General features: G+C 33.1%; 1 protein-coding gene across 11 annotated transcripts in view; it reads right to left on the minus strand.

Annotated features, from left to right (window-relative positions):
- LOC127070416 (band 4.1-like protein 4) overlaps nucleotides 1-25,698 on the minus strand; it is a 72,825-nt gene that overhangs the window by 18,398 nt on the left and 28,729 nt on the right. For all 11 annotated transcript variants that reach the window (XR_007784503.1, XM_051008357.1, XM_051008359.1 and 8 more), the window contains one exon: nucleotides 19,136-19,343. Coding sequence is in view for 10 of the 11 variants with exons in the window: in XM_051008357.1 (XP_050864314.1) it covers nucleotides 19,136-19,249 (114 nt within the window). In the remaining variant the exon portion in view is untranslated. The remainder of the gene's footprint in view (nucleotides 1-19,135; nucleotides 19,344-25,698) is intronic.

The raw sequence follows: 25,698 nt of genomic DNA on the forward strand, positions 1-25,698 counted from the left end.
CTATCTCTATCAATCTATCTCTATCTCTATCAATCTATCTCTATCTCTCTTTTTGTACCATAGATTCAACATTTTTTTTCCCCCATTTTCTCGACAACCATTTGTTCTCTTCAAAGAGAGAAAGAGAGAGAAAGAGAGAGAGGACGAAAAAGAAGATTAACTCGAGTTTTTTCCCATTACGACCATTATTTCTCGTGAGTCTTACGTTCTTTTGATAGTTCAATGTCATTCTCCCCATCAGACGCAATCAACTTCGGTGACGCACGAATTGTTAGAAAAAAAAAAAAAAAGAAAAAGGAAAAAAAGAAAATGTTTTTTATAATTTGACAATAATAAACATTTTATCTCGTATCTTTCCTTTCTTTCTTTCTTTTTCTTTTTTTTTTGTTCTTTTTTAATTAACTCATCCTTAGCTAATTACAATCAAATTGTTAGGATGTGTTATCAGATTTATGTATATGTATGCAGAGTATATATATATACACAGGGTAGATGCTTAATTTTAAGTCTTTTTTTATTTGTTTTTCAAGGCTAATTTTTCTCTTTCTTTAGAATTGTAAAGTTTATAGATCGATGTAGGAACTTTTACTTTTCTCGTCTAGGAACTTTTGTTGTCTCTCAGTATTTGTTTGTAATAATAATACGAGGAAATGAGAGAGACGACGACGAACGGGGTGAAACAGGAGGATGTATTTTCTACTCAAAGGAAAAAGAAGAGGAGGAGGAGGAGGAGGAGGAGGAGAAGTCCGACAGCGATGTCCAAGGTTTACTGCCTAACTCGACCGGTTACTCCCGCGAATCCTTTTAAATCTTCGTAATCCTTATGTGTGTATGTCGCATTGCACGTACACAAACATCCACAAACTTTTCGAAAGCTCGAGAATTAGCTTTTGTGCTCTTCTCAAAAGATCAATGAAAATTCCTACCAACGAACAAACGAACGAACGAACGAACGAACGAAAAAAACACCGTTTCATATAATATTTCAAATCGCGTGATTCTCTAGAATCCATAAAAGGATTCTCTTTTTCTTTTCGAACAAAATTAGACTTTTATATAGAGGAAAAAGAAAAAAATATATAATTAAAAAATGACGTATAATTAATGAAGAAAAAATAAATTCTCATTCTCGCTTATGCGATTCCTTTACAAAGTCGATAGAATCCTTTTATATCTTTTCTAAAAAATACAAAAAAGAATAAAAAATACGATACTCGTACGATGACAATGATATGAACAAATTCGTAATGATTTTTATTTATTCATATATTTCAATCTCAAAGCGATACACATCTTTTGAACTAAGAAAAGAAATAATAGTTTGCGAATTTCTTTTGAGATTGAGATAAATAAATAAATAATTTAACGATCAAACGAACGAGTAAATAAAACGAATACGAAGCGAATGAAAAAAAAAAAAAAAAACAAAACGAATTTTTATTACAAGGTTCCTCTCGCGACTCTTCATTTCATTCCCGCCATTATTCGAAGGTAAGCGACACAAGGTGTTACGGAAGTTGGCGATCATCGGATCACGTGATTTCAGCGCCTACTACGTTAGTCGAAACACGTAGGGCTCACTCTCCTCCGAAGTGTTGTTCGGTTGCGTTCGTGTGTATTGTGGGAGATCTAGCCCGATAAGCGGGACGCGAAGTAAATGAAAATGGCGCTCTCTTCTCTCTTTCTCTCTTCCTCTTTCTCTCTCTCTCTCTCTCTCTTATCATTCCGTTATCATTACAAAAACGTACAATTTTCGAAACGTTATTCAAAAAAAGAATTCGAACCTTCTCTACACCTCTTTCAAACAGAGACAGAACGGAAACGTCGTAACAGGCAATGAAAACGTTCCAGTATGGCGGGAAATTTGAAAAATTTGATCGATTAAACCAAACCACGTGACCACATCAAAAACGAGAGAAAAGGAAAGGAAGTAACAACGTCAACGATAGATAGTCAATGTCCACAAGAAGAAAAGACAACGACCATTGGGTCCTCTCGATCCCCACCTTCTTCATCCCTCAGCTCCACCTTCCCCTCTCCCTCTTCTTTCACATCCACCATCGCTCTTCTCGCGGAGGAGTTCGTCCGGCTTCCAGGATGCATTGTTTTCACCTTTTTTCTTCTCTCTCTCTCTTTCTCTCTTTCTCTCTGTCTCTGTCTCTGTCTCTGTCGGTCCTTCTCAATCTATCTCTCTCTCTTTCTCTTCCTCTTTCGACGAGGCGAGCAGCTCGATTTCGTATTATACAGGGTGTCCCATGAAAAGCAGATCGTTGAATAATCAAAGTAGTAAACATAATATATCGTTATTAGTTGATGAAATCGTTATCTCGTAGCATGTGTGTGTGTGTGTGTTTATCTTAATAATCTTTTGAAATAAATCAACATGTAATCCTCGTAAAACGCGTAGAAAATTATTCCAACGATACTAAAAAATCGTTGCTACGATCTCTCTCTCTCTCTCTCTCTCTCTCTTTCCTCACAGATACATGCATATATACACATACACATAGAATCCCTTCATTCAACTAGATCAAGATAAAACATTTTTCCAATCTATATATATATCTCTTCGAGATCTCTCGATCGAATTCACCGTATATAAAATGACTGAGTAAGAGTGTATGTTTTTGGTACTTTTTGGGCATACCCTATAGGTACCATGTAGAACCATGTATAACATATATAAGGTCTATGCCCTGATACTCTTATACTCTTGCGCCATGTACGTATTCAAGAAAGAAACAAACAAACAAAGAACAAGAAAAAAGACACAGACGAAAGAGAGAGAAAGAGAGAGGAACGTGGATGAAGAGACAAGGACAAGAGGAAGAAGGTACCTTTCGATAGAAACCAAAGGAGATGCCTAAACGGTAAGAAAGATAAAGACAGAGAGACAGACGGAAGAAGACACAGAGAAAAGACAAAGACAGAAGATTAAGGAGACCAGAGCGAAAGAGAGGGGAGTATTCCACAAGAGACTTTTTTAACCTTTTGCTTACATAATGTATTCTCAAACGTACATACTCGAAGTAGAGGGAGAAGAAGGACAGTGGTTGCTCTGCTACCAGAATGCTTTTTTATACACACACACACACACACTTACATATTTATAGAGAGAGAAAGAGAGAGACTTATACGCTTAAAGAGACACATGATCATTTTCCATCTTACTCTCTCTTTCTTTCTCTGTTTCGTCACACACGTACGCACATCTCGTAGGTACACTCGAGGACACTTATCGTTTGTCCTCCTACCTTTACCACCTCTCCCTTTTACCATTAACTCTTTCTCTTTCTCTTTCTTTCTCTCTTTCTTCTCTCTGTCTCTTTCTCTTTCTCTTATTGTCCGTTCGTTGTCATCGTTGCTTGCTTGCTAGCTTGCTTGCTTGCTAGAGCTATCTTGCTTGGTTGCTTTGCTTGGTTGCTTGGTTGGTTGATTCGTTGATTCGTTGGTTGGTTCGTTGGTTGGTTGGTTGGTGGGTTCGTTGGTTGGTTGGTTCGTTGGTTGGTTGGTTGGTTGGTTGGTGCTCTCTCGGCATGGTCTTACAGCGTCGTAGTGTTGTACGGCCGCAAACGTGACGGAGGCGTGTCACATCGGAATACAAAAGGTATAATACTCACATACCGATGCCGCTAACTCATACCTACCGGGGAATACCAATTTTCGATGGCCGTGCTATCCCGAGAAGCGTCGAAGGCGTAGCCAAAGATACCTTCGTCGTTGTTGCTTCGTCTTCGTCTTCGTCTTCGTCTTCGTCTTCGTCTTCGTCTTCGTCTTCGTCTTCGTCTTCGTCTTCGTCTTCTTCTCCTTCTTCTTTCTATTCTTCTTCATTCTCTTCTTCTTCTTTCTTTTTTCCTTTTTTACATGGAAAAGTTACGTATAAATCGTAACTGCATGTGTCCTTCGTTCTTCTTTTACTATTACATTTCGGGCACGTAGATCTTATCACTGAATAAATTGTATATATATGTATATATTTATCTATGTATCTATGTATGTATGTATGTATGTATGTATGTATGTATGTATGTATGTATGTATGCAGTGGGTGGGCCCCCAACCTCTCCTTATTTCCGTCTCTTTTAACCAGACTTTAGATTCGTCTACTCATGTATATATACCTTTAGGAATTCCTCTTTCTCTCGAATACATGAAGAGTGAATACGTTTCAACGACGGTGCTGTTCGAAAGATCGAATCTATTCGAAATCTTTTCGGGATATTCGTAACGTTCGATTTCTTTCGATAACAATACTTCGAATCTAAACGCATTGATAAAAAAGAGATCTTGGATAAAGAATTAATACAAAATTAAAAATCGAACTAATTAAATTAAAGAAAAGAATGAAAAATTAAAATCAGTACGTTCGCGTTGGTACTATGGTATCCTTAACAAAATTGATCATCTTGTAAACACTTCAATTTAGAGTTTAAAGAAGCAGGACTAGAGTAAAAAAAAAAAAAAGTAGAATAAAAGAAAAAGGAAATAAAAAATTGGTGTACATCGAAATAGACTGTAGTAAGTAAAAGATTTAAACGAAAAATCGAAAGGAGCAGACGCTTTGAGTCCCTAAAATAGAAATAACTCGATGAACTATATAGTATATATACTTTACAAAGAGACATGCATATAGAATTACTATATACATATACGTGATGCGTATGTGTATGTAATATTGTATGCAGTGAAACGGAACCAACTTATTCGTTCGTTTCACCTGCAACGCAACCCGATTTGCCTCGGGCTTGAAAGCGCAGGGAAATGTATCGTTGGTTGTGCGGTAGCCAAGGAAGATAAAAAGACGATTATGGCTACGAACAGAGAAAGAGAAAGATAAAGATAAAGAGAAGAGAAGAGAAGAGAAATGAAGTGAAGTGAAGTGAAGTGAAGTGAAGCGTAGTGTAGTGTAGAGTAGGTAGTATACTGAAGTGAAATGAAGAGAAGAGAAACTTTGTAAGAGAACGAACAACGCCAACAACGTCCTTCTCGATACTGCACGTTCGACTCTCGTTCAAGGTCCTATCATATATATATACATACATACATACATATATATATATATTCATTCATTCATGTATGTATGTATGTATGTATGTATGTATGTATGTGTCTTTAACTCTCTTTCTCTTTTTTTCTTTCTCTATGTACATTTCTGTACAATTCACGAGATTCAACGAGTATTTTCTAAGGACATAGGATATCGAGAATTAAAATAGTTCCTCTTACCCTCTCTCTTCTTTCTCTAGCAATTTATTGAAATTGGATAGACATATATAGTACATATACCTATCTTGAAAATATCAATCGATTTATAGAAGTGAAATTGTATCGTATTAATAAGAATGACAAGTAAATAAGTATGAATGAGAATGTAGAATATAGATAAAAAGAGAGAGAGGAGGTGACTACTTCAATTTTTTTCTCTCTTACAATCCATTGAAATTGGATACACATATCACGCGCACACGTGTGTGGACTTTTCGTATTCTGGACAATTTCAGTCCACTTCAAAAAGTGGAACTATCGTATTAATAAAAATATGAAGATAAAGAGTACGAACGAGAAAGAAGATAAAAAGAGATAGCGAGAGAAAGAGAGTGAGAAAGAGAGAGAGAGAGAGAGAGAGAGAGAGAGAGAAAGGGAAAAGGGTCCTACCAGGCCCTGAGGGGGTCTCAAAGATGGCTGTAGGTCTAGGAGATGGGTAATCATCTTTGGCTTGCGTGTTCGAAACGATCCTCCCTTTTGCCCTCATTTTCTCTCTCCCCTTTCTCTCTCTCTCTCTCTCTCTCTCTCTCTTTCTTTTATTTCTTCTTCTCCTTCTTTCTTTATCTTCCTCATACCACTTTTAACTTCTTTGCTCCACGTTTTCATCTCGAAGTGAACGGCGCCAATCTCTTCCGATCTTTCTTTCCTTCCTCTTTTTTTCATACTCCACACAGCAAGAAGGCAAACCGTTTATTTAGACATTGCTCTCCTTTTCCATCTCTCTCTCTCTCTTTATTTCTTCTTCCTCTTCTTCTTCTTCTTCTTCTTCTTTTCTCTTAAGCCAACGGCTTTAGCCCCCAGCCAAGATTCTTCTTCTTCTTCTTCTTCTTCTTCTTCTTCTTCTTCGTGGGAATCCGTACACACCAGTAATACAAAATCGACTTTGAGATCCAACTTTTTCATCGTACTAAACCGCCGCCCTATCTCCCCTCTCCCTCTTACCCTACCCCATCACCATCACCATCACCTCCAGCATCACTACCACCACCCACTCCATCACCCAATCCCATTCCAGCCAGCCATGAATTTCTCGACAAAAGCATACAATGCAATCGTTCTTTTTGTAACATCGGTAATGGGATTCTTCAGATATTGTCGAGCGAACACGAACGAGATCTAGTATGTTTTTCCTTTGAACAAAATAAGTAACCCCTCCTTTTAGTTCTTCCGTAAGGGTTTTCGTTATGTTTGTTTCAATCGATATTGCAATATTTTCTTTTATCTTCCTTACTTCTCTCTTTCTGTTTTTTTTTTTTTAATACTCAAAAGTTTATGAAAACTTTGTACAACAACTACTTGATATAACAAAATTATTTCCCATAATACTCGCGAGTTAAAAGTTTCTGATCTACTGAACTATTATTACAAATTACAAATCATCAAGTTGGATTATAATGATTAGGTTTATTATTGTAGTTTTACGATTTAAAAAACAAAACGGATTTTAAGAAGTCTAAAATAAATAAATAAATGAATAAAAGAGTAATCGATTATTAAAATAAATCTAAGAACTTCGATTCTTTTTTCGTTCAGCCTTGTTCCCATTAAAAAAAAAGAAAGAAAAAAAAATCGCGAACGCAACCCGTAAGAGGTAATTATTGACAACGATTACGACAAGGAAGATTTAATTTCCTATTAAAAGAAAGAAAAATTTCCTCTCGCACTATCTCACTTTTTCTTATCTAAGTTCCTGTTGCTAATCCACCCACCCATCCATTGTCCCTTTCTTTCCTTAAAAAAAAAAAAAAACGTGCTAACACAAGCACACATAAACGCATACACACACAGTCTCATTTTATAAGAGATCCTTGTAATTATATAAATACCGATATTTTTTGTCAGTATAAATATATATATATACTCGTTGAAGACACTTAGAACCTCGAGTACGATTTCCCTTCTCTTATTTACCATCCAGCAACTATGACGATGATGATGATGATGATGATGATGATGATAATGATGATGATAAACGTGACGATCTCTTGGAGTGATCCTAACGATCTTGAAGGAAAAAAAAAATACGCAAAAAAAAACTTGATGCCAATGACATGTCATTGCTAACGAGGGAAGAAAAAAAAAGAAGAAAAAGAAAAGAAACGAAAAAGGAAACGATCTTGTCTCTTCGCAGGGGTATATCTATGAATCCATGTGTTTCTGGAAATCTGTGAAAATCTGTGAAAATCTGTGAATCCTGCGAAATCCAAATGTAAGAGATAAGATTTAAATGTAAGAAAGAAAATATCAAAGACAGAAAGAGAGAAAGAGAGAGAGAGAGAGAAATTCTTAAGGAACAAGATTCATTCTTTAAAAATCCCAGTCATTTGGGATTACTTCAACCGTATACGGTCCGTTAATGCTTCCTTTTCAATCTTAATGTTAAAGACCAAGAAGAAGAGGACGAAGAAGAAGAAGAAGAAAGAAGAAGAAGAAAGAAGAAGGAAGAAGGAAGAATAAACGCTTTCGTAGCTATCGTAGTGTGATTTAACCTCCATCAACACTACCACTACCATTGCCATTACCACCACCCATCTCACCACCCCCTTACCTTAGCTTACCTCAACTTACCTAACCTAACTTCACCTCACCTCACCTCACCTCAACTCACCTCCTCCATTCCACTCCATTGCTTCGAGGTAACGATGCAAAGTCGGTTGCATTTTAACGCTATCTATGTATAATCATCAAGTGCCAACGAGAAATTAACTCTCGTGAAGACAAAATTTTGTTCGAGTTTCAACGCATTCATTCCCACGATCCGAAGGGATGTATAAATTTTTAAACTCGTTTGATACGAGTCTTTCTATATCTATATCTATCTATCTATTTATATATATGCATATATATCTTTTCTAACGGAACAACCAACATTCTGATTTTCCTTCATGTCTCTTCCTTTCCTCCTCATCCTTCTACCCCTTCCGCTATTCTTCCCCCTCCCACCATCACCACCATCATTTCATAAATAATATGCTAATTTGGTTCGCGAGCTTCTTCGGTATTATAAAAGATATAAACGTATCCTGTTATCCAAGTTTATTTATGCCGGAAAGAGAGTTTAATGCGTTTATTCACATTTGCATTATCTCGATGACGCATGAACGTCCTTTTCTTTTTTCTTTCTTTTCTATCTTCTTCTTCTTCTTCTTCTTCTTCTTTTTTATCGCATATCTCTTTACTTTTTTTTTTTAATTTGGAATATTGGTGTACGGTGGGTAGTAGCAGGTTTTGAGTCATCTCCAAACTGGTTTCTATGATATCGTACCGGATACATCCGGTATGTGTACACACGTATACATTTATATATGTGTGTGTATAAGTGTGTATTCATAGATAAATATATATCGATAGGCGAGAAATAGTAGGTTTAAGTACAACGTTTACCATGAGAGCCCTAACAATCTTCTATCACCTTTCTTCCTTACGATACTATACTATACTATACTATATTATTTATACTATATTATACTATACTATACTATACTATATTACATTATACTACGACGTAATCCCTAATAATCTCGATGATCGTGATGCCTCTCCCACTTCCGTTTACACTTATTATCATTATTACTATTATTATTATTATTCTTGTCGCCGTTCACCTCGATTATGATGTAACAGATAATTTAACTTTTTATATTATTTTCTTAATTATAAATACATAAATACGATCGTATAATTACTACGATTCGTTCGTCTTTTTCTGATCGCAATAAATTTCATGTGAGCGGCCATTTTGAAATTATCCAGTAAAAAATTATTTCATCCCCTTCCTTCTCCACCCCTCTTTTAACTCTCCCGCGCCATTGTTTCGGAGCTTCGATCGGCTCGAGTTTTTAGAGACGATAGGAACCGAACTACAATACCTCATATCGTGACAAATGGGAAAATCCTCCAAAAAAAAAAAAAAAATAGAAGAATAAAATAAAAAGGCAACAAAAAATATAGATAGAGTCTCTCTCTCTCTCTCTCTCTCTCTCTCTTTTTTATCTCTGTCTCTGTCTCTGTCTCTCGCTATCTTCGTCGCTATAAACTGGTCCAGGAAGACTTTGACAATGAAGTTGAAGGTGAATCGAAGGTCGACGAGCACGGCAAAGTGATTTGCAGTATAATTAGAGACCATTCTTGATTTCACCGGGTTCGAACTTTTCACGAACTACGAGGTCCCGTTTTTCACGAGAGAGCCTTGATATCCAACCCATCCCCATATCCGACATCTTCCTTCTCCACCCCCATCATCTCCACCCTCATCCCTACTCCTACATCCGTCGCCAGTCTCTCCTACTACTATCCTTTCTATCGCCATCGACCACCGTCACTCCCAATCCCGCATCCCATTCCGGAAACGGAAGAGAGACGCTCGAAAGAAAATCGCTATGGAAACTTCCGTGTCTGCGATTCCGCGCATTTTGGTGCACTCTCTCTCTCTCTCTCTCTCTCTCTCTGATGCTTCGACTACGATGATAATAATAATAATAATAATAAAAAAAAGGATGAAGAAAAGAAAAAGAAAAAAGAAAGAAAACGACGATGTCCATTGTCTATCCGAAGTCTGAACTAAGTCTTCCTTTATTTTTCTCTTACTTTAGCCTTTTTCCTTTTAGCCTGAGGTATGGTACAAGTTAAAAACGAAATAGTGTTTGTATGTATGTGTGTGAATATATATATATATATATATATATATATATATGTATATAATCGCAAATATATGGTACGCTTTCTCATTGTATCAAATCTATCTTTAAAAAGTGTTTTTTTTTTTTTTAAGTATTTTTTTTCTGAATATTATAGATCGACAATAGTACTCCTATTTATTTGTTGGGTCGGTATTAAAAAAAAAAAAAAGAAAATTGTTTAATCAATATTCTATAAAGAATCATCAATATTTATAATAAAATTTCGATAAATAATATAAGCGTATCGCTATTAATGATTTGATCAACTCATACGCAAACTCGAAGTTGAATTATTTATACGTGATTGAAATATTATCAAATAAGTAGTAAAATCGATTTTTGTCGTACTTAACATATCTACTAATAAAGTAATACGAGAAAGAGTTAGGATCTTTCTCTCGATCTATATTCAATGGTATTCCTTTTCTTTTTCTTTTTTGTTTTTAGTATTTCTCTTCATTCTTTTTTTTTGAGTAGTCACGAGAGAAACTCGTAGAGGATAGAGAAAGAAAGAAGATGGTTGAAAGTAGCGTGAATTAGTGTGCACGGTTTGGGTCGAACGAGGTTATCCTCAAAAGGGAGAAGGATGGTCCCAGCAATTTTGGTATATAGCCTAATAACAGGGCAGTACGAATACCTCGAGGATACTACTACGTATACTTTTTCTCCTTCTTTTCTTCTTCACATTTCTTTTTTTTCTTTTTTCCTTTCCTCCCTTCCTTTTTCTGTTTCTTTTTTTTTCTTGTTCGTGGCAACCAATGGGATCAACGAATGTCTGAAGGGTGTGAATATGATTGGGGTATATCTTTTTGTCTTATATAAGAAGAAACGTATTAAATTCAATTGAAATTTTTCTGTACTAGAAAATACAACTATATATATATGCATGTAAAGGGTTATTGTTTGTATATAATACTTACTACTTTTTTTATATCTATCTATCTCTTTTTCTCTCTCTTACTACAAACTTCTTGGGTAGGTCCCTTCCACCCCCCACCCCCCACCCTCTTAAATTCGATGGATCGGTAATTACAAGCTCCGAAGACGAATATCGCTTCACGGATATCGAGACGTTCTTTATCTCAAATTGGACGTTGAATTATGTAAGAACAGTATAGTTCGGAGAATAATATATCAACGAGGCCTTAACTCTCGTACGATTTCTTTTTTCTTTTTCTTCTTCTTCTTCTCGTTCTTCTTCTGTAATTTTTATTCCATAACAATTCCAAGAGAACGCGAACATTAACGAGTAAGATAATTTTTCTTTTCTCCTCTTTTCTTTTTGTTTCTTCTTAACAATATTTTTCTTTTCGATAATATTCGATAATAATGATAAAAATCGATAATAATGATAATAATATACCGATTAATATTATACTATACAAATATATAAAAAATAATGTTAATTAGTAGGAATAACAAATATCATGTTATACGAAAAAGAAATTATTTTTCTATTTTTACTTTTCTACTTTTGTTAGTTTATTTCTATTCTTTCTTTTTTCTTTTTTCTTTGTTTTTCTAATAAATATTTTATTGGATTGAAGCATGAAGTATTGAATATATTCAATAATTAAAATTATTAAACGCGATAGATAGATAACAGCTACTTGGAGAATAAAAAATAGAGAAAGAGAGAAAGATACAGGAAGATAGAGGCTTAAGTACTTCGTCCTTGTCGCATAATCGGCTCGTAAGAAACAGCAGTGGTCTGGCACGAACGTTGTCAGACTATACCAAACTATACTACTATAGTCGGACCATATCCCAGCATAAGGATAGAACCTGCTGGGATAGGAAATATTAATCCGTAAAATTATAACTCCGACGTCGCACGTATTAAAGACGTCTTAGTGTTAAGTGTCATCTTTTCCTTTCTTTCTGGTTTTCCTTCTTTTTCTTTTTCTTTTACTCGTTAAACATACAAACGAGCAATCTATGTACAACATAGATATAAATAATCGACTTTGTAAGCCGATAGACTACGGTAATATCTTCTCTTTTCTTTCTACGATCATCCCTCTCTTTCTTTCTCTGTCATTTTCTTTCTTTTTTTTTCAAAATAAATAAAAACGTGAATTAATTTTATATATGTAAATAGAGAAAGAAAAGAATGGAAACATATATCAATTAAGAACGTAAAAAAAAACATATACTGTGCGTATGCTGAGAGAAAAAATTTTATTAAAAAAAGAAAAGGAAAAACGATACGTGAAAAAAATAAATAAATCGATAAATCGATTAGCTAACAAAAATAAAACGCACGGGAAAGGATTGATTTTACAAACATTAATTTTTTTAAACTTCGCCGATTATTTGTTACTTTGTATCTTTTTTTTTTTTTTTTTGTTCGACCACAAAATTGTTACTACTCGAGCGAGTCGAATATAAAAGAAGAAAATCGAATGAACAAACGAACAAAAAATAAAATGAAATCTACGAGAAGCTACCAGTTTGACGTTTAAGACGAATCGTTCGCAAGGCGGCCGTATAATCCATGTTTAAAGATTGAAAATTGTTAAGGTGTATTAACGCGATATGCATCATTATTCGATTATCCATGTTAGCCGGCATGTATGTAGCTGTGGTAGGTCTAAACCGAGAAAAAGATCTAAGAGAATAATAATAATAATAATAATAATAATAATTATTATTATTATTATTATTATTATTATTATTATTATTATTATAATTTTAACAAGAAGAAGAAACACGTTCTATATATATCCCTTTTTCATAGAACACCATAAACAAGAAAACCAGTGCCGCATTTATCGTAAAGCGCATTACACATTCACAAGCTGATAATACTCGCTCTCTATCACGGTTGACACAGAAAAAAAGAAAGAAAAAGAAATAAAAAAAAAACCTTAGTCCTCTCGCTTCTCGGTTGACACGATTAAAAAGAAAGAAAAAAAAATAATCCACTATATTCGACAAAATCAAAGTCGTAAGAAAAAAAAAAAATCAAAAGAGAAACTAAGAAAAGAAAGCGTATGAATTTGATATTGAAGGAAATAAGAAATAAATTGACTTTATTGAAATAGATTTTCAAGATGGACGTTGTGTAACTAGGGCCTAGAAATGTATAAATGCGGCCCTGAAGAAAGCCGATAATGGGTCGTTCCTAAGGCGTATACCTCTACTACTACACTACTACTACTACTACTACTACTATCATTACTATTACTTACTTACTACTACCTACTAGTACTACTACTATTACCAACGCGAAGTAGTAGTCGAGGAGTCAAGATAAATCATCGTCTTACGAGTCGAGGGTTAATCAAACGAATTCCTACGATGATAAATGGAAACGTTTCGTTGCAATTACGTCCCTCTCCCCCTCTCAACCAGCATCCCTGCACTCAACCCCCCTCCTCCACCCCATAGAAAGGCACACGATCGTCCTTCACGGTTTAAATTCTCCTCTTTATCCTTGTATTTCCTCAATCAAATACTACACTATATACTCTCACCCTCACCACCCACTAACATCATCTTCGACTTCAATCTTCATTATATATTTAAAAAAAAAAAAGTATCAAAATTATTTCAACGATTTAAAAAAAAAAAAAGAAAAAAGAGAGAGAGGGGGGGAAATAATTCTCGTTCTTCGTTTGATTAATTTATTATTAAATTATTGTTATTATCGTCATCGTTATTATCTCGTGTAATTTTGATAGAAACGTTATTAAGAATGATCCGTAGTTTTATTTTTCTCTTTATACGATAGATACGATGATCTATTTGTAAATTTGTCTACAACAAGATTCTCATTTTTTTCATTTGATTATTATTATTATTATTATTATTATTATACTATTATATTTGATTACAATTCATTATTATTCTCGTCGTCGTCTTACGTGTAATTTTGAAGAAAAAGATAGGAGAAAGGTAGATGGACACGTGACAAACGTTTCTTTATAAAATAACATAATAAAAACGTGCGTCGGATATGTTTTTTAGAAAATTAATTTCCTAAATGCGGTACCAATTAAAAGGAAGAAAAAAATACAAAGAATTATAGCGATAGTGCCATCTAAGAATGGAATAAAGGCGTGAGAGATATCGCGTGCGTAGAAGTTTAAAACTCGCGAGTAAAATTCTTTTTCCCTCTCCTCTCCCCCCCTCTCTCTTTCTCTCTCTCTCTGATCGTTTCCATTCGTAGCTACTGCGAATATAAAGGGGGAGGGAAAGTAAGAGACGGAACATAATAGATAGTAAGCACGGACTTCGGTCCCTGGGAGCGTCCGTAATTGGAATTAATTAAAGGCGTTTTGCGAGCCGTCTCTGCCTACGGAATCCTCCAATGGGTTCGTGTGCTTCTTCTGGAGAAAAGGGGTGAGGAGTATTGCGGGACGATCGGTTATCCCTTTTCCTTTTGCCCTTTAAGGAAGACGAATACTACGATCTTTCGTCGGGCATTAAGAGATTTAATGCCAGTAGTAACCCTATTATATAGTAGTACCACGAACAACAACCAACACGATCTTTCTTCTCTTTTTTTTTATAAAAAAAAGTTTCTCGAAAATTCTTGTTGGGAAAAAGAAAAAAAAGGAGAGAGAAATGGGACGAAGTATTATATTTTTGTTTAGTAACGAGAAAGCATTCTTTTCTAAAAGAACGAACGGAGATTTATTGGCTTTTTTCTTTTTTTAAATCCTATAGACCACGACAATATTCATGATCTTTTTATATACTTTTCAAAAATTCTTTCAAAAAAATATATATATAATATGTGTGTGTGTGTATTTTTATTTGGAATAATTCTTTTCAAAAAATCCTCCCAGCTACTTTCGAACCGCCATTTTTCTTCCTTTCATCATTATTTATCCATAATCGATATTTAAATTATAATTTCTTTAATATCTTCTTTCTAGTTAAAAATTTTCATCGGTTGCGATGGAGAAAAAGATTGCTGCACTAATGAAACGAAGAGATGAAGAAAAGTAAAAAAAAAAAAGAAAAAAAAAGAGAGAGAGAGAAAGAAAAAGTCAAAGAGAAAAACAAAGAAAACAATAGAAGAAATAGTAGTAGAAGAAAAAGGATGAAGAAGAAGAAGACAAAGAAGAAGAAGAAGAAGAAGAAAAAAGGCAGATATTTCGGACGTCTCGATTTTATTATTTTCATTCCCATTGTCGAAGGAGTGACGAGATAATGCGATAATTGGATGTAAAAGAGAACGTCGTGAAAGAGAGCAGCTTTTTTCGAGAGTAGATTTTTTGCGTCCAATCGGAGAGAAGAACTGTTCTCGTTGGTCAATGGTGCATTAACGGAAATGGGCCCGATCCCATAGGGACAGAGAAAGAGAGAAAGAAGAGGACAGAGAAAAAGAGAAAGAGAAAGATAGAGATAGAAAAAGTTCTCTTCGACTCTGTTGTGTTGAACCGTAAGAATGTTAAGAACGAAGAGAGGGAGGGGAAAAAGAGTGGGGGGGAGAGGTGGAGAGGAGGGGAGAAATGTCGCGTGCTTCTAATGACGGACGAGTGGACAGAGAGAGAGAGAGAGAGAGAGATAGATAGATAGATAGATAGAGAGAGACAGTGAGATAGTTGAGATCGTTAAGAGTGAAACGAAGTGAACGATCATGTGATTGGTCGACGTTTTAGATTAACGATAGCGATCTATGCGAATCGATCTACGTCTATTTTCATTATCTATTAATAGAAAAAGGAAGAAACGATTCACAAGAAGAAAAAGAAAATTGTTCGTACGACAGACATTGATAAATAATTATTTAAAGGAAGAGAAAGGAAAAGAAGAATGAATGAATGAATGAATGAATGAATGAATGAATGAATGAATGAACGAATGAATGGTAAATAATAATGTAAGATATATTGGTGTTTTCATATTTTGTTTTTGCGTACGTATTCAGTCTATGAATATAAGAAAAGATTGTCAATATTCATTTATCATTACTTGTTCGATCGTATAACTCTTTAAATCAGATTCTCAAATTTTGCATGAACAATTCTCCCTTGCATTTTGTTCTCTCTCTCTCTCTCTCTCTCTCTCTCTCTCTCTCTCTCTCTCTCTCTCTCTCTCTCTCTCTCTCTCTCTCTCATTTTTTAATATCTATTTCTTAGTTCCCTGTTTTGTTCTCTTCCTTTTCTTCCCTTTATTTCCTTTTTTTCTTTTCTTTACTTCGGAAAAGAAAGCGTAAGAGCGTAAAAGCACAGGGTGTCACGAGACACGATATGAGAGGTTTAATGTTACAAAACTCGAAAGAGAAAGAAAAAGAAAGAAAGAAAGAAAAAGAGAGAGAGAGAGAGAGTCTCAACGCGCGTATCCCTTCGTCGAACCCTTCCTGCAACCTTCTCAGCCCTCAACCCGCCCTATCCCTCATACAGGACTTCGTCCAAGGCTCGTCCAGGCTCGGTTATAAGCGTGTACTTTGCGGCAATTAAAGCCCACCTCTCATTACGTCGTTAAGTCATAAACCATACGCGGAGAACTAATCGAGCAAAGGATCTCCTTCTCCCACGCGTCAAATGCCTGTTAATTTGCCACCGAAAGAACGGGTCTCGATCGATACTTGAGATCTTTTCGAATCCTTCGAGAGTGAGAAACGAGAGAAAAACGAGAGAGAGAGAGAGAGAGAGAGAGAGAGAGAAAGAGAGAGAGAGAAAGAGAGAGATAGCAAAGGATCTCAAGATTCTCTCGTGCCTTCTCCATTACGAAGCAAAAGCGATTTTAACCGGCAGTAGGGCATCCATTAGGGTGTGGGGGGGCAATCATGATCGGTAATTTACGATTTTCCTTAGGTTCGTGGTGGTCGGCAAGATTTTAAAGCCTTTCGAAATTATTCAACATTAAAAAATATCAATTTTTGTTAATTCCAACGAAGATCGTACTACTACCATCGTAAATTACTTTTTACCGATATACACTGGTAGTCTTTATTTATTGTATAATATTTATATTTGTAGGTATGTAATAGTGTTTTGAATTTTGAGAAGAATTTTGACGTTTATTATGTAAATGATAAACGTATATCGGATTGTTTTTCTACAGAGTATCATTCTTCTTTTTATTGTAATTTATCAATGATATATAATTCAAGTATTCTTTATATTATATATATATTAAATATATGTTGAATTTGTAACATTATTAAAAACAAATTAAAATTAATAATAATAATAATTATTATTATTATTATTATTATTATTATTATTATTATTATTATTATTATTATTATTATTATTACGAAAAAACGTATATTACCATAAAAAGATATATAGATATTTTCTTGTACGCAATGTATTTTACATGAAGAAATTTCACCTAAAGGAAGAACGATAGAATGGAAGAAGAAGAAAGAAGAAGAAAACAACAACAAGGAACGAAAGAACATCCGAACAGAGTAAAAGAGATAGAGAATGAACTATGGGACGACGAGTACATTATCGTATACGTCGGGGCCCTTAGGGCCCAATGGCAATTAACAGGGTGCCCATAACCTGACGGCCTTTTGCGCGAAATTGCGTCGAGCTCCGACAGTTATTATATATCGAATAGACCAACAAACGTTTTCTAAGAGCATACAGTAGTAGTTCATAGACACCCACCCATACATTTAACTTTGAAATATTTATTGTCGTGCTTTCGAGTTTATGAGGGAAAAAATGAAACAGAAAAAGAAAATACAGAAAAGGAAAAAATATATATATATATATATATCGATTAATTCTATCATTACTAATTTTACTTAATTCAATGAATCACCCTATATATACTGAATTATACTATTAATTTTTAATCCTAGCAAAATTCGTATGAAAAGAGACAATCATCGGAGTATACGTCGAATCCTCGAAAATATTCATTTTTGTCGAGCTTTAATAATAATAGTTTCTACAAAACATATCACGAAATTGATAAATCAATATATATATTTTTTTTTATAGATCTAAATTTTTGAACGTTATCGTTTAAATAATTTAATAAACAACGATCGCGTGATCGAAATTATCGAATAAATGTTGTATGTAATGTATTCCATAGAATAGTTTCTATGGAAGGTTTGGTGTTATAAACGTTGGAAAATATGGAAACTCGATACTCATCGTTTACACCTACACCATACACTATATATATATATATATATGTAATAGATACACGTATTATATAGAACGTACATAATCAACACTTCATTGCATTCCATGATATCGCTTTACTTTACATGGGCGCATATCGAACGATTAAAACGTACGTTTTCCGCGACGATATCTCGTATATAAGCTCGTTCGAAGAGAGATAGAAAGAGAAAGATAGATAGATAGATAGATAGATAGATACAGAGAGAAAGATAAAGAGAGAGATATTATACGATAGTATATGATCGTCGTCGATGATCGCAGTCGAGAGTTCTCGTAAATTGATCGTAAAACGATACTGAGTTAACGATCAATTTCGTATAAATCGTTCGATCGATTTGTCGATAACTCGATTTGTCTTCTCGAAACTATAATCCGTATTTCGCTTCTCTATATATATACATTTATATATACGTGTGTGTATGTATGTATATACGTATTATCGTAATATACTGGACGAGTTCGAAAATGATCTTAGATGGGCCAAAAGTTTCAAGGTGATATTTAAAAATCAATTTAGACTTTTTCGCGAGACTATCATTTTTAACTCGTTTCACAGCTTTCGTACCTGTTACGTTTAACGATCTGAGAAAGAAACGAGCTTGAGAGACTTTCTTTTTTCTTTCTTGAAAAAGGTATAATTGATTTATTTTCTTTCATTGTTCTTTTTTTCGAATCATCCAAGAAATTCCGGCCCGCCTAATTTTCTCGTTACAATTCAGTCGTTTAAAAAAAAAAAAAAAAAGAAGAAGAAGGTAATAGTTTAATTTTGAAGAATTATAAATTCGCGCGATAATAAATTAATCATTCATATAACCTGTCGATTCATGGATCTATGGATCATAGATTATATAATTCCCTTTATATTAATAACACTTCTTATAAATTGTTAGACAAACAAAATCTTATCAATGTAAGATAAAACTGATCAATTTCGTTTAAACATAAAATTCTATTAACGCTATAATACAGTGTATAAAAAAATTGATATGCTCGATTAGATTGTTTTTTATATTTGCGGGTGCACAGATCGTAAATATATTAATTCGATTAATTAAATAAAAAATTGTTTTGTATACTCACCAATACGTCCTGCAATAATTCATGCTCGTCAAGAAGAATCACTTTGCAGTGGAGGAGCCGGGGCCTACGGCTTCCGGTGGGCCTAAGTCCAGGACACAACCACTCCACCACCATAGCGTCTATAGCTTCTTCCTCACTATACTTCCCTAACGAATCCTTCCTCCTCCTCTCAGCTTACTCCTTCATCCGCTTGCCGGCTTCACGCATCCTGAAAAATGATATTCAGTATCATTTGATAACGCTAATATGGCTGCTAAAGTTCCATTTCATCGAATTAAAATTAAGATTTTACAATTTTTTTTTTTTAATTTTTATTCAGTTTTTCTTTTTTCTTTTTTTTTTTAGATTATTTAAAACTTGATATAATTTATGACGTAAGATATTAAATATTAGAATATGAGAATATGAGAAGAGAATTATATTAAATTTAGAATATTAGAATATGAGAAATATACAAGTACAGCTTTCTTTTTCTCATAAAATAATTTCGAGCAAATTCGTTTGGGAAAAAGAAACAAAATATCCCTTAAGAATGTATCGATGATTAAACAAACAATTCCAATCTATTCGTACTAATCTTTATTTTTTTTTTACATTCGCAGTTTTCGATTATATCATACACATACTCCAATCCAATAAGTAATAAATAACTTTTCTAATATTATTCACAAGACAACCATAAACAAGAATCGAACATTTTTTTTTTTTTTTATAATACCTCATAAAAATGTCGAGCAAATTCATTCATAAAAAAAAAGAATATACGAGCCCTATGAATAATTCATGAAAAGATACGAACCCGATGAACACGTAATTCTGACGTATTCAAACTCACAATCGGTATCATGAATAAATAAACCGGAAGTCGTAATTCTTAACCCTTAAAAAATAAATCAATGAAAAGTTCTAAAACATCAATCGATGTTTAATAATTAGAATACCAATTAAACGACCTCGATCTCACGACCAAAAAAATCTTGATCGCAATGAAGAAAAGAAAAATAAAAATAAAAACATTAAAAAAAAAAATAAAAAAATAAAATAAAAAAAAAATAAAAAATAAAAATAAAAATTGTCGCAATTAATAACGTCGTCATTATCGACTACTTCAAAACCAGATCTACTTCTACTTCTTCTTCTTTTATTCTTTTACCCTTTGACTCGTGATGATCGAACCGATCGATGGAATAACAAATTTATTTAATAGGATTCCCTATCGATTCAACCTTTACTACATTGCCATTCGAAAACTTATAAATAGAAGCTGCCTATCGAAGGACAGCGTATAAGCCGTGGCTACTCGTCTTTACCGTTACAACATAGTTCCCCCCTACGTTACATCTCGTGGAAGATTGCTTCTTGGACATGTCCAGCACGGTAACGTTGTACGCATATGCATAAAACGTCGTACCTTAAGATACTTTCCAAACTGGTTACTATGCATTCCGTTCCGTCGCTTGAAAATACGAACACTATGATACATATATATATGTGTGTATGTATATGAGTGTATATATATGTATATATATATATATTTGAATCTATTCGTATAAGTAGTGTAAGTAGATATGTACGTAGTAATTTATAAGAGATATCGGATATGTATAATAGTTTATTTGTTGTATGTGTGTGTAATAGTAGTAATAGTAGTAGTAGTAGTAGTAGTAGTAGTAGTAGTTTATATATGCGTTAAGAATATAGATATGTAATAGTTTATGTATAGAATCAAGTAGATATAATAATATATAGATGTGTAATATGGGAGTAGGTTATATGTTAGGATTTATCTCAGTAGTATGGGTTTATGTAGCAATTCTTATTTCTTTTCTGTGTATGTATGGGTATATATAATATAGATGTGTAATATGTCGAGTATATGTAATAATTTATGTGTAGTACGGTTTTACGTAGCAAGTTTGTATCGTTAGATGTAATAGTTATACGTGTTCTATGAGTATATGTAGTAGGTTATGTGTAATAATGTGAATATACGTGATAGTAATATTTTATTACTTTGTTGTCACGTATTATTTATTGACAAATTAGAAAAATTAAGAAATAATTCTTATAGCTGTTTATTGTCAAGTCGCGTAAATGCAAATGGCCTCAAATATTACCATTTTCTTTTTTTTTTAAATTTAGATTTGTCTGATGACTATTGTTTAATGTATTGCAATATCATTAATTCGTATTAACAAATTAGAATTTTTAAAAAATCTACGAACGTTTATCTTTATTCGTGGTTATTTTTATTTATTTGTTTGTTTGTTTGTTTGTTTGTTTCTCTCTTTCTCTTTCTCTCTGTCTGGCAGGATTTTACTCTTCCTTTTCTACCCTTTTGTCTCGCCTTAGAAGTACACGCAGAAGAACATAAGCGTAATTCGCGCGGCATGACTCACGCGACACACATATACGTACACAGACAGCACACATGAAACAGTATACGTAGTATATAAACTTGTACTATACTTAAAGAATCTTAAGAATCATTTCAATTATTTCAATTATTTTCAAAAATTCAATTTTCTAAGAACGCAAAGAACATTTAACCTTTTGCATTGTAAATTAATCGCAAGAAACCAAAAATAAAATAAAATAAAATAATAAGAGAGATAAAAGAAATAAACAGAAAAAGATACTACAGAAATTTTTTATCGGATCACGTTTTATGGATATATGGTCTTATGAAAAATAAATATCACATAAAGAAAAGAAAAGAAAAGAAAAGAAAAGAAAAGAAAAGAAAAGAAAAGAAAAGAAAAGAAAAGAAAAGAAAAGAAAAGAAAAGAAAACAGAAAAAAGAAAATTTTCTATATTTTTCTAACGATCGATAATGATTAATTGATTCATCCAGTGTAAATGTGATAAGACAGAAAAAAAATAAGTAAAAAGAAAAAAACGGATAGATTACAAAAGAAAAAAAAAAAGAAGTAAAAGATATGTGGTAAGGAATCAAGAACGTAAATCGTTCGAAAGGATACAAGGATCAGAGAAACTTATGGGGAACCATATCGCGTGAAAGCGTTACTATTTTCTCGTTTCATCTCTCTCTCTCTCTCTCTCTTTCTCTTTCTCTCCTTCTGTCTCTCATTCACATACAAACACACACACACACACATATACACTCTCTCTTCCTTCTCGTCCTTTTTCTTTTTCCTTTTTTTTTTTCTTTGCTTTTTCTTTCACTTCTTCCTCCTCCATTTCTTCTTGCAAGAAGTCATCCGGCGTATTACCTCGGCAAGGAGGAAAGATTAATCGGTGAATATAAATCCAGTAGGTCGGTGTTTAAAGCACGTCGAGTTTTCTGTGTTCAAGCAAAATTCATACAGAGAGAAATAGAGAGAAGAAGAGAGAGGCTCAAATTATAAAACGATACGAATTTATAATGATAAGATTCGACATTTTCTTTTTTCTTTTTTCTTTTTTTTTTTCCTTTTTCTTTTTTTACGTTTCTTCTTCGAATAACAAATTGCGAGTAAAACGTTATTTTTTGTTTCTTCTTTTATTAATAAATGAAGATATTTTCTTGAAATTTATTTGAACGATTATATATATATATATATATATATATATGATCTTTTCAAGAATTATTTAAAATATTTAATCGTAATAAAAATCTAGTAGCTAATATCACTGTTAATTAACTTTAGTTAAATTTAGTTCAGTTAATATTCTTTTTCTTTTCAGATCGTAAAGCTGATTACTAGTCTAAAAAGTTGAAAAGAAAAAATAGTAATTGATTTTTTTATAATCACTTAGAAACTTTTAGATCACTCTGTACCCTGGCCTCTCTCTCTCTCTCTCTTCATCGTTTGATATAGTTTTTTTTTCTTTCTTTTCTTTTCTTTTTTCTTCTCTTCTCTTCTTTCTTTTTTCTTAAGTCAATCCACGTCATGGTGAACATAAGTCGTTATTTTCATGAACGATCGAGTTCCATTCATCCTCGTCGACATTATACATACATACACATCCGACGACGACAACGAAAACGTTCCTGACGAATTACTTTTTCACCAAGCTTCATTATTATTCTCGAATATTCGCACGACTTTCAAAGGACAACTCAAGTGAAATTAGGTCAACGGGACATCAACGGGAAAAAAAAGAAAAGAAAAAAAAATAGAGAGAGAAAGAGAGAGAGAGAGAGAGTGAGAGTAAGAGCCAGGATTTTCTTATATGTATGTCGAGAATGAATATAAAAAAAAAAAGGAAAGAAAGAAAGAAAAAGAAAAAAGATGTAGAGATCAAAGTATAAAAGCTTTTTGTAACGAAACAAGGGATGATAACATTTTCATGAAACCTTTTGTAATATTGAAAGATATTAAAATCTAGTAAAATGAAAGAATTCTTAATTGCTTTCCATGATAACATACGTTCTTTGCTTTCATTTTCATATCTTTTAATATAATTTTATTTTATATTATCTAATTCCATTTCATTTTCTTTCATCAACTTATATCAATGCAGTTTTATTATAATTCTCTTTGGAAATGTAATGGTTTAATATAATTTTGTTTTGCTAGATATGATCAATAATAGTATTTCAATTTCTTTGTTGTTTAAAATATATAAATAAGTTTCTTTCATTTCTTTCATTTTAGTTATAATATCTAAATTTTTAAACAATATCATTATATAAATATAATCCAGTGTACATTGAGGTTATATATCATTGTCTCTCTATTATAACTTTTACATTTAATACAATGTTTCTTAAATTATACATTTTTTATAAGTTTCATTATCTACTTCGTGACAAGATTATTATAAAATATTTACAACAGATTATATAATACCTATTATCTGAAAGACAACGGTATTATACATGTCACTTCTTTTCGATAATAATACAAACGACAAATGATATTTATCTCAATATTTTCAATATCTAAACGTTACAAAAAAGAGAACAAAAAAGAAACCGAAAAAAGAAAATATGATCATTGATACAATACTTGAAAAAACAACAAACATAACCTTGTTCAAACATTTCCAACCTATATACGTATAAATGACATAATCGATTTTGTCGACCTAGTTAAAGATAAAAAGAACATATAAAAAATGAAAAAAAAAAAGAAGAATAGTAAGAAAAAAGAAAAAGAAATATATCGAATTCAAGTGAGTAAATAAATACTTGTGATCGGTTCGTCTCATGAAAAATGTCTCTTCGATGTGCCGAACTCTCGCATTCTGAGTGCCATTGAACTCTCGAAGGAAGGAACGACGTACGTACATATATATATATATATATATACATATATATATACAAACATATATACATACATACGTACATACGTATGTACCTACATACCTACGTACCTACATACGTACGTACGTATATACATATATGTATGTATTGTACATAGAACGTTTATACGACGCTCTGGGAAACAGGTTTCGTATCCAGAATTCCTGAATCTGTATCTCTCTTCGTGTAACAGAAAGCGACGGGGCTTAACAAATTGCGACGGTTAACCCATATCGCAGAACTAATTGCAGGGAAGTCTGCCTTTATTAATCAGCCTGGTACAATATAGTACACATTCGACCAACCGTAACGCCAAGACGAGAGATATGACGATTTTTCTTTCGGTTTTCTTTTTCTCCCGTCCTTTTTTAATATATTTTTTTTTATTTTTCTTTCTTTTTTTTGTTCTTGTTTTTTTTTTTAAATCGATTGGAAACCGTTTATTCGGTCTATCCAATCAAATTAACGGATTTGTTACTCTCTCCAATCATTTTCTTTCTTTCCCCCCCCACTCCACTTTCTTCACACTATCTCATTCTTTACATAAAATATTTATACATAGTAATATGTATAAAGATAGGTAATAATAGTAATAATTAATCATGCGAATTAATCGAATAAATATTAAACCTACTTTATAACGAAACGTGCTTGTTTTCTATCTATCTATACATACATACATACATACGTATGTATATACATATGAGAATATTTTCACGGAGAATATATAAAAGAGAGTAAAAGAGAAATCAATCTTTATCTCTTATCTTCTCTCTTTCTCTCTCTCTCTCTCTTTACATTTTTCCTTTCTTTCTTTCTTTCTTTCTATTGAATTATTTCTAATTAAAAAATTTGTCGGTAGAATTTGAAACGAGAACATTTCCTAACCTCAATTTACTAACGTTGGTATGACAGAACCGCGAGTAATTAATTCGTTTAATAATACATAGACAAATATTTGAATGAATATGCGTACACACATATATACACACGGTGGTGAGTATGTATGTATATATATATGTACGTATGTATATATGTATATCTCTCTGCATAAGAATTCATCAGTCGTCGTTCTCGTCCTCGTCTTCGTCGTCGTCGTCGAAAGAAAGAAATAAAGAAAGAAATTGAGAGAGATAGAGCACAGAGTCGTCCTTTAGAAAGAAACGTTAACTTGAAAATCAAATTCCAAGTGCTACTACGACGACACAACAACGACGAAGACGACGACCGATAAAGTATTCCAAGAAGTACGCGACGTCTTCTAATTAATCTCCTCCTCACCTCCGTTAACTTCTCCCCACTATTATAACTT

The sequence above is a fragment of the Vespula vulgaris genome, chromosome 18, assembly GCF_905475345.1.
Source record: "Vespula vulgaris chromosome 18, iyVesVulg1.1, whole genome shotgun sequence".
NCBI lineage: Eukaryota > Metazoa > Arthropoda > Insecta > Hymenoptera > Vespidae > Vespula > Vespula vulgaris.